Source organism: Amyelois transitella, chromosome 26, assembly GCF_032362555.1.
Source record: "Amyelois transitella isolate CPQ chromosome 26, ilAmyTran1.1, whole genome shotgun sequence".
Lineage (NCBI taxonomy): Eukaryota > Metazoa > Arthropoda > Insecta > Lepidoptera > Pyralidae > Amyelois > Amyelois transitella.
This window is the reverse complement of record NC_083529.1, coordinates 1,352,871-1,363,381: the sequence shown is the minus strand read 5'-3', so window position 1 is coordinate 1,363,381 and position 10,511 is coordinate 1,352,871. Positions and strand designations below refer to the sequence as shown.

The 10,511-nt window shown below is 39.0% G+C and overlaps 1 protein-coding gene across 1 annotated transcript; it reads right to left on the bottom strand.

Moving 5' to 3' along the window:
- Positions 1 to 881: 881 nt before the first annotated feature.
- Positions 882 to 9,771, bottom strand: LOC106136016 (juvenile hormone epoxide hydrolase). Its single transcript, XM_060951894.1, has 8 exons — positions 9,642 to 9,771; positions 7,036 to 7,220; positions 5,896 to 6,123; positions 5,285 to 5,449; positions 3,684 to 3,869; positions 3,027 to 3,189; positions 2,319 to 2,553; positions 882 to 1,165 (listed from the first exon to the last, which is right to left on the bottom strand). The coding sequence occupies exons 2-8, from the start codon at positions 7,216 to 7,218 to the stop codon at positions 940 to 942; spliced, it is 1,386 nt and encodes a 461-aa protein (XP_060807877.1). The 5' UTR covers positions 7,219 to 7,220; positions 9,642 to 9,771; the 3' UTR covers positions 882 to 939.
- Positions 9,772 to 10,511: the final 740 nt, after the last annotated feature.

Genomic DNA, 10,511 nt, shown 5'->3' with positions numbered 1-10,511 from the left:
AGGTCCGTATATCATGAGACTCTTGGCCCTGTCTGCTTCGTAAGGAATAAAGATGATTTATATTGAAGAGATCGTCCATTGAAGATTTTCTTGCACTCCAGTTATTTAGGGGGTTTGGAGGGTTTAAATATGTATGCCCATGTACCGAAACGCAAGAAAGTTATTAAACTTTTAAGGTTTAGTTTACTGTCTATCTCAGGGATACAGACGTGATAAATTTATGTGTTTGTTAGATATACCTTGCTGTGACCGCGACTTCGTCCGCGTGGAATAGTTATTTAGGGCATCATTGAAGCCCTCAAGGATGAATAATTTATATTTATATATTTACTAGCGGACCCGACAGACTTCGTTTTGTCAAAAAGATATGTAATATGACAGTTTTTTGTTCCTATCTATTTTACTATCGGGGCAAAAATTCTTTCTGTGCTCCAACGCACACTGCTTTGATGTTAGAAACACACCCACATTGCTTAGAGTGAACTTTATATATTAACAATAAAGCTCAAATTGACTGTACGTATTAGTTAGAAAACGTTTGTATGGGATAAAGAAAAGGACTGGTTTTAAGGTTTTTCAGGCAATTATTTGGTATTTTTTCGCCATAACCATCCTTGAGCTTTGACGAATATTAAAAAGATCTTGGCCGACTTGGTCCAGGCGTTCTTGAGTTATGCGCTTACCAACACATTTAGCGATTCATTTTTATATTATAGTCTAAAGCCTTTTTCGATAAATGGTCTATTCAAAGCAAAAAGATTTTTTTTATTAAACCAGTAGTTATTGAGATTAGCGCGATCAAACACACAAACAATAAAACTCTCCAGCTTTATAATATTAATATAGATTAACATAAACTTTAAAAAAATAAAACTCGTGAATATAAAAATAACAAAATGTATTAACAAAAACTTAACAAAACAAACCATAATATGTATATCACAGTTCAGTTCTCTTAATCGCGTGCCACGCCCTAAATGCTTTTACAGCTCTGAACACGTCTTCGGCGAACACTTTGGGGAGTTCAAAGGCGAAGAAATGACCGCCGTCGTCCAAAACGGTCACATTAATGAGGTTGGTATACTTCGTTTTAAGGAAGCTTGGGGGTTGGTACGCCAACTCATTCTTGGCTTGAATTCCCCATGTGGGAACTGGTGTCTTGACGCTGCAAATTAAAAAATAAAAATAAAAATCAGAACGTAATTAGTTCTTTTTGGTATTCATTACATCCTTAAGGCCTTTACACAGTTAGCGTCTTTCAAACATCGTCGTCTTGGAAGCGCCTGCGCAGCTTACACCTGTAAGATCCACTTTAGCGCTACGCCGACGCGACGCTGAATGAAAGCAAGCGCGTGCGCAGCGCACCTGTCCCATGATTCTCCGAAGATAACCGGACGGTTCTTAGAGGCATAGATGGTGTTGGCATTAATTTTTACCGTCGAATTTCTTTGCTTGTAACGTATCTTTCGTGAAGAATTAATTATTGTGGATACTAACGTTTACGTGTCTAATACTCCGTTTTATCAAGCGCTGTTTTGTTTGTGGTACTTATTTATCCGGATGTGGCGAAATCTGTACGCCACAAGTCACAAAAATAAAAAAATAGATTCACGCGACGCTATCAGTCATAAACAGCGAAAAACCTAAATCGCGCAAGCAAAGATTTCACGGATTGGAGCTATATATACAACCTCCGACACAACATCGTCTGTCGCGCGGTTTCCCAGGCATAACACCTAGCCTGGCGGAAGATCTTCCCTTTGGTGGCGGTCGAGCTGAATCATCGCTCCCGCTACACGGATGTAGAAGCCTCAGCTTCCCAGCCTATGATCATCGTTATAGGCGCACCCCGGGCTCCTCTCCAGAGAAGTTACTACCCAACCAGGACTAACGCTAGGAAGATTATTGCTTAGCCGGATAAATTTAAGAGTTCAGTCCATTGGTTGAGTCACTTAACTACATACAAACATATGATCACGTCTCTATTCCTTACGGGGTAGACAGAGCCAACAGTCTTGAAAAGACTGATAGGCCACGTTCAGCTGTTTGGCTTAATGATAGAATTGAGATTCAAATAGTGACGGGTTACTAGCCCATCGCCTAAAAGAAGAATCCCAAGTTTATAAGCCTATCTCTTTGTCGCCTTTAACGACATCCATGGGAACGAGATGGAGTGGTCCTATTCTTTTTTTTATTGGTGCCGGGAACCACACGGCACATAACACAACCACTTTTCTAAACATTGTTTCAAAGCTAACACTTAAGAAAGCTTCCAGTAATACGGTATGATGTGCAAAAATAGATATACCCATACTTACTTATCCAGAGAGAATGCCAAGTTTTTCTTATTCATATTCTCGGCGTAGAACCTTACAGAAGTTGTGATTGCTTTGGGGGTCCAGTACATCATGAGGTTATCAATCAGCTGATCTTTGGTGAAGCGGAATTCCAAGCCTCCGTCCACTTTAGTCTTATGTTCAGGGCGGGTCCATGTTGAGAATTTCTCCAGGATATAGGCTAGAAGACCGGCTGGAGAGTCGTTCAATGCGGTTCCTGGAAGAGAGAGAAAACATGATTAAAGAAGGTAAAACAGTAATGTTGATCTGATAAAAATCAGGACTAAAATTGTACAAGGTTGTTGGGACATCATACGCATAATCACATCTATACATTGCGGGTAGACAGAGCCAACAGTCTTGAAAATACTGTCTATCCTCTAGTCACTTTTTACGACATCCGCGGGAAAGACGAGTGGTCCTATTCTTTTTTATATTAGTGCTGGGAACCACACGGCACAAACGTTTAATATAACTTCTTGGCGGAAGTAATTCATATCGGAAAAGCCTTTCTTTTCCAGGATCCATGGTCAAAGGCATACCCCGGGCTCCTCTCCAGAGTGGTGAAAATGCAACCTGGACTAAAGGATGAAGAAATAGACAAGCATAAAGTCTTTAACAAATTGAAGAAGTAAACATGAGATTCTATAGTAATGGGTATCTTTTTCCATCGTAAAAGGAATCACTTACCCACTGTATCAGGCTTCGTGGCTTGCAGGTGGAGATATCCAGACTCTTCAAGCATGAAGGAGAATATTTTGGACAATGGGTACATGCGATCGGCTAAACTGGGTTCAACCACCAATGACGGCATGAAGGAACCAAGGATGAGTCTCCAAGTAGTGCTGCTAGACTGAAATGATTTTTATTTATATACATACATACATATGGTCACGTCTATATCCCTTGCGGGGTAGACAGATCCAACAGTGTTGAAAAGACTGAATGGCCACGTTTTTTGCGTTTTTCTTTTTCTTATGGTGCAATAATGAGTATATTTATCTATCTAAGTTCAAGGCTACATACTTATATATAGTCAAGTCTATATCCCTTGCGAGGTAGACAGAGCCAATAGTCTCGAAAAGACTGAAAGGCCACATTCAGCTGTGTGACTTTATGATGGAATTGAGATTCAAATAGTGACAGGTCGCTAGCCTATCGCCTACAATAGGAATCTCAAGTTCATAAGCCTATCCCTTAGTAAATAACTACTACTATACTAAATACAGCTGAACGTAGCTCTAATCTTTTCAAGACTGTTGGCTCTGTGTACCCCGCAAGGGATATAGACGTGACCATATGTAAGTGTATGTATTTTCCCGCCAAAACTGTCCTAAAATAACACACCTGAAGAAGAAGCGAGTTACTATGATGACCCAGTACTTCATGAGGGAACAGTGTAGCCAGACAAGAGGCTACCAGCGCGCCCCAGTCTCCACCCTGGATGTAGAACTTCTTGAAGCCCAGCCTGTGCATCAGGTTGCGGAAGATGACGGCTGTCTGAGGAGCAGCGAGACCTGGGCGGACTGCACCCTGGAGGGAATTATGTTTTTAGAGCATTTACGTGTTTCTAAGTTAAAATACGTTAATCAATTCATGTTCTAAAGTATAAAAATAAGTATGTTTTATTTTTTCGACTTCCGAGTCGGTTTCTTGCCGAATTCCCGTTCAGGAAGAGGGTGATTCGACGTCCCCTTCAATAGAAATACTGTTCCCTAAAACTTAACTCAACATAGCGACTGTGTGTATATATGTATATGATAATATATATATATATATATATATGATATGATAATAATATTTGTATATGATATAATAATAACTTTATTAATAATATAATATAAAAAGATTTATATCTGTAATTGCTACCTGTACGACAAAAAACAAACAAATTTATTTAATTGGAATTTATAATAAGTATTTTGTTGGGATATAATCATATTTGTTATAGAATAGTTGTGTTGTGTGGTTCTGGGCACCAATAAAAAAAAAGAATAGGACCACTCCGTCTCGTTCCCATTAATGTCTTAAAAGGCGACTAAGGGAGGCTTATAAAAAATTGGTATTCTTCTTTTAGGCGATGGGCTAACAACCTGTCGCTATTTTAATGTCAATTCAATCATTAAGCCAAACAGCTGAACGTGGCCTATCAGTCTTTTTAAGACTGTTGGCTCTGTCTACCCCGCAAGGGATATAGATGTGACTATATGTATGTAGAACAATTAGGTACGCAAACTAAACAAGGTAAACAACAACAAAAAATACTCCGAAACGTCATAATAATAATATATCATTTCATGCAGAGTCATACTGATTACTATAGGTTCTTGAGAAGACTTTTGTAATGATACCTGTTTCAAGAAGCATTTTAGTATATTTTTTTTTTCTATTCGTCCACGATTTACATTTAAGAGATCTATTATTTGTAAATTGACGTCCGACGAAAATGCTACAATGTAGTTTGTTCCGCCGCTTCTTCTACACATGCGTTTTGGAAACGGTAGTAGTTATAATTAGATTTAAATGATGTGACGTCAATAAGTGATAACTTGTATCCAATTTTGGAAATGAATCCAATTTAATAATACGTACTTATACTGTATGTAAATGTCACCGGATGTAATGTCAAGAAGTTAAATACATACATACACAAAATCACGCCTCTTTCCTGGAGGGAAAGGCAGAGACTACCTCTTTCCACTTGCCACGACCTCTGCATACTTCCTTCGCTTCATCCACATTCATAACTCTCTTCATGCAAGCTCGGCGGTTTCGGGTACTCTTGACCTGACCCTTTACCAGGACGTCCTTAATTTGATCAAGATACGTTCATCTATGTCTTCCCACTCCGACCTTTCCCTCCACACTCTCCTTGTATATCTGCTCAGCCAACCTGCTTTCATTCATAAGTTAAATAATTAAGAAAAAATATGACAGTGAATACTTACATCAGAGAATCCATAACCAGGTAATGCGGGGACAATAACTTCGAAGGCGAAGTCGTATCCTTCCCTCTGCTTCGTAAGAAGGGGTATGGCTTCGAAGAACTCCCTGACGGAACCTGGCCAGCCGTGCATGAGGAGAATTGGGACCACTTCCACACCTTGTGGCACCTGGAGGATTAACATACATACATACATATGGTCACATCTATATCCCTTGTGGGGTAGACAGGGCCAACAGTCCTGAAGAGACTGACAGGCCACGTTCAGCTGTTTGGCTGTATGATAGAATTGAGATCAAATAGTGACGCTACGAATAGTGCTAGCCCATCGCTCAAATGTTAAGGGCGGACAACCCTTATCTGTATGAAAAATAGATGTTGGCCGATTCTCAGACCTCAATATGCTCACAAAATTTCATGAGAATCGGTCAAGCCGTTTCGGAGGAGAACGGGAACGAACATTGTGACACGAGAATTTTATATAATAAGGTTAACCGATCTTAATGGAATTGTATAAGGATAAAGAGTTATTTACATGTGGGAGGAACTACAAGCGAAATGTTATTAAATAAATATTTAATGGACGAATTATGGCTAAGATGGTGATGATTTTACCTGAGGTTTAACCCTGATGAAATGGATATCCAGGCCCTGGATATTGGTCTTGAACTGAGGGAACTGGTTCAAGAACTTCTCTCGTTCACCGAAAGGATACTTCTCAGCCCAGTATTTGACCCACGTCTCCAGGGTTTTGGAGTTGAAACCGTATTCGAACCCGATTCCTTCCAAAGGCGGAGTGAAGGGACGATGACTCTTTAGACGTGATTTCAGGTCTTGTACTAGCTGAAAAAGATTTATATATACATATAAGTTTTAGTATTATAACCAGAGATCGGAATAGGTAGATTGATTTTATGTATCATGAATTACCATAGAAAGCATAACATGGATAAGCCTCTTTTCCGGGATTCCATTTCAGTACTTACACTTACAGTAAACTATATTGTCCGCGGGTAACATAGGACTACAATTTACGTGAACGAAGTCGGGGGAAAACAGCTACCACTAATATATTCTTCATCCCACTTGTAAAAATTCCGGAAAAAATCTTAATAATTTACAAATCCCGCAATCCCGTACGGAGGCATGTCCATATTAATATATATACGTTTCAGTTCATTGACCCCAATTCAATCTACCTATTCCGATCTTTAATTATAACTGATACATTGTTGTTACAGTCTTGGAAAGACTGATAGGCCACATTCAGCTTTTTGGCTTGATGACAGAATTGAGATTCAAATAGTGACACGTTGCTAGCCCATCGCCTAAAAGAAGAATCTCAAGTTTGTAAGCCTTAGTCGCATTTTACGACTTCCATGGGAAAGAGATGGAGTGGCGGCTTTTACTATGATCTAATATATCTAGGTAAGATTCCTCTGCAAACGTAGCCGAGGTTATATAGGTGTTGCTTCGTTGAAACACTTGACCTAATAAATCCGGGATAATGGGCATCAGATGAATCCAGAGAGCTGCAGTGTAGTTTGTTCCGCCGCTTCTTCTACACATGCGCTTTGGAAGCGCTCGTAGTTATAATTAGATTTAAGTGATGTGACGTCAATGAGTGATACCTTGTATACAATTTTGAAAATAAATCTATTCTATTCTAGAGGTAATGATGTAACCGGGACTAACCCCAGAAGGATAAATAGAAGACCAATAATATTTTTTATGAAAACAAAAAAAAATACTTACTGCTTCATCGAATTTGATCTGGAACGGTCGCACACTGGTGTCAGTCTTTCCCTTCAGTTCGTTTGGTCCCCACCATTCCTCCAGATCCATCTTGGGGGCCTTCGGAGAGTCGCAACACGGGAACGCAACCCATAACCCTAAACCGATGGCTACCACCGCCAAAATTGTAAGTACTCGACCCATTTCTAAAAATGAAAAAATATTCTACATTCATACATTTAATCACGTCGTTATCCCTTGCGGGGTAGATAGAGCCAACAGTCTTGAAAACACTAATATGCCAGATTCAGCTGTTTGGCAATATAGGTTAATAAAACTAAAAATATTCAAATAGTGGCAGGTTGCTAGCCTATCTCCTAAAAGAAGAATCCCAACTTTATTAGCATATCCTTAGTCGCCCTTTACGACTTCTATTGCAAAAGAAAAGGAGTGGTCCTATTCTTTTTTATCCGGAAACCACACGACATTACGAGATTATCTATACATATAATAAAACGTTAAAAATATTTTGTCTGTACATTTAATATTTTGACTGAAACGGATAGAGAATTTTTTTGTTACATTATTTGTCTGTCTGTCTGTATCCGACTGTATGATTAAGATTCGCGCGATAAGTCGCGGGCAACAGCTAATTAAAAAATATTTCAATTACTTAATTCATCTGTTGCTATTTTTTATTTATTTAAGTAGTTACAACAACCAAGTCTTGTCTTGTCGCTATGTCTATTGAATGCAAGTCACTGTACTGTTATCATATCCGCAAAAAAACATTTCGAACCTTAATTCATCATGATAAGGTTAAATACAATTTGATAATAATATTTTGATTAATCTATGGACAAGTGACTTGCGATTTTAAGTCTTGTTAGTTGGTTATTAGGTCGTAAATTGATAAGATAATTGTGTTAAAGGTTAGTATACAAACAAAATTTGAACAAGTTTGTGCATGAACAGAAATCTGAATAATAATAACCATCAAAAACATCCTGTAAAAAAGCCAAGTCTCGCAGCTCAGTCTTTCTACCGTAAAAAGTTGTGAGATCCATTTAATACCAAAATCTATTTAGTCTCTATTTAAAGGACCTTCTGTCTAAAGTTATTACACAAGTTATTTTCATGCCAATATTAAAAGTATTTTACGTTTTCAACAAATAGGCCGACTTAGACAATAGACTTGGATATGACAATTATATTAGATTCTTTAGTCTATCACGCTTCACGCGATTGAAACTCTCGTCTCCAAAACAAGCTATAAATGTTATATAACGCCTGATTAGTCACTGAAAATTCAGGCTTCTTTTTTTATCCACAACGAAATTATAGCGGAGTCGAAAATAGCCTGAATTGTTTCGAAAAAAGGATGGTACGGCCGTGTCGCCTTTTTGCTCGACTTGTCGGGGCCACTGCCGTACCCCCAGATTATACCGATGTCTGTGTATTACACAGATTGTGTAATTCATGATACGACTGATAAGTCTTGGGCCGTCCACCCATACATGGTCGATATCCCCAGCTCTCGCACTCTCGATTCGCCAAATCTTTCAACATGCGAAGGGCTGGGATTTAAAAATTCCCTCCCCAGATGCCTACATACATATCATCACGTCTACATCCCTTGCGGGGTAAAGAGCCAACTGTCTTGAAAATACTGAAAGGTCACGTTCAGCTGTTTGGCTTAATGATAGAATTGAGATTCAAATAGTGACGGGTTGCTAGCCCATCGCCTAAAAGAAGAATCCCAAGTTTATAAGCCTATCCCTTAGTTAACGTTGTTGAACAAAATGCTGCAGTGCAGTTTGTTACCGGTTCTTCTGCACTGACGCCTTGGAAGCGGCAGTAAACGTAAAGTTTTAAGTTATTTATTTGACGTCAACCAATGTTGTTTAAACATACGTTTTGACAATTATTAAGCGATATGAAGTAACCTATAATAATGAATAAAAATTTTGAATTTTTAAGGGTTCCGTGCCTCCTCTTTACCGAAGAGATAGGCAGAGATTACATCTTTCCAGTACCAATACATGATCCCTGCATACTTCTTTCGCTTCATCCACTTTCATAACACTCTTCATGCAATCTCCGCGGACATATGATCTGACTCAATCTTTATGGTGCTTTACCGACTCTAACTTTTGTATCCCAAAATTTCCTACAACTACCTATTTCTACATAGGTTTATACCAGTCGTAAAATGCGACTAGGAATAGGCTTATAAACTTAGGATTCTTATTTTAGGCGATAGGCTAACAATCTGTCACTATTTGAATCTCAATTCCATCATTAAGCCGAACAGCTGAACGTGACCAATCAGTCTCTCCAAGACTGTTGGCACTGTCTACCCCGCAAGGGATATAGACGTGAATTTATGTATGTATGTATATATTATGAGTGGAAAGACCTAGACGAACGTATCTTGATCAAATTAAGGACGTCCTGGTAAAGGGTCAGGTAAAAAGTACCCGAAACCGCCGAGCTTGCATGAAGATAGTTATGAATGTGGATGAAGTGAAGGAAGTATGCAGAGATCGTGGCAAGTGGAAAGAGGTGGTCTCTGCCTACCCCTCCGGGAAAGGGGCGTGATTTTATGTATATATATATGTACTTACCAGTAGTTATCAACACTTGTGGTCACTAGCACTGTTCCCTCAATACTGATTGAATGACTGTATTTTTGTGCCGTTTTGTTCGTTATCGTACAAGGCTGAAGATACCTCGTCTCACGATGACCGAAATTATTTGTAAACCTACTTTAGGATATATACAAACATATAGACACGTTTATATCCCTAGCGGGGTAGACGATGCCAGAACAATTAAAGGCCACGTTTAGCTGTATGGCTAAATGTGACAGGTTGATAGCCTATCCCTTATAAGAAGAATCGCAAGGTTTTTAGCCTCTTCCTTAGTCGCCTTTTACGCATCTAGATATAGTGTGATCGTATTCTAAAGTGGCAAGAACATGTTCTTCAAATTTATTGGGTACTGTTAACGGCTTCGCTCGCTTTAAAATGCTCATAACTAGGTACGCTACTACGCTATTTGATATTTTCAATTATGGAATCATCTCCTTATCTTTCTAGACTTTAAGGAAAAGACTGAATTCTGGAAGGCAGCAATTGTTGCCCTTCTATGGGTTTAGGAGTATATCACGGCTTTATCCCGTACGGGGTAGACAGAGACAACAGTCCAAAGACTGAAATGCCACCTTCAGTTGCATTGCTTAATGATGAAATTGCGATTCAAATATAGTGCTTAGCTCTTAGTCTAAAAGAAGTGAGTCTAATAATACAAATCAGACAGGGTCAAGTTTCTTTCCAGGTTTACATATTTCGTAAGGGTCAGGTCAAAAGTACCTGAAACCGCCGAGTTTGCATGAAGAGAGTTATGAATGTGGATGAAGCGAAGGAAGTATGCAGAGATCGTGGTAACTGGAAAGAGGTAGTCTCTGCCTACCCCTCCGGGAAAGAGGCGTGATT

Excerpts from the sequence above, each read along its gene's own strand:
- LOC106136016 (XM_060951894.1), bottom strand. The coding sequence starts at position 7,218 with ATGGGTCGAGTACTTACAATTTTGGCGGTGGTAGCCATCGGTTTAGGG. Across the intron at positions 5,450-5,895 it reads TCATCAGGGTTAAACCTCAG|GTGCCACAAGGTGTGGAAGT; the intron begins GTAAAATCATCA and ends TTAATCCTCCAG. Across the intron at positions 3,190-3,683 it reads GTAACTCGCTTCTTCTTCAG|TCTAGCAGCACTACTTGGAG; the intron begins GTGTGTTATTTT and ends AAATCATTTCAG.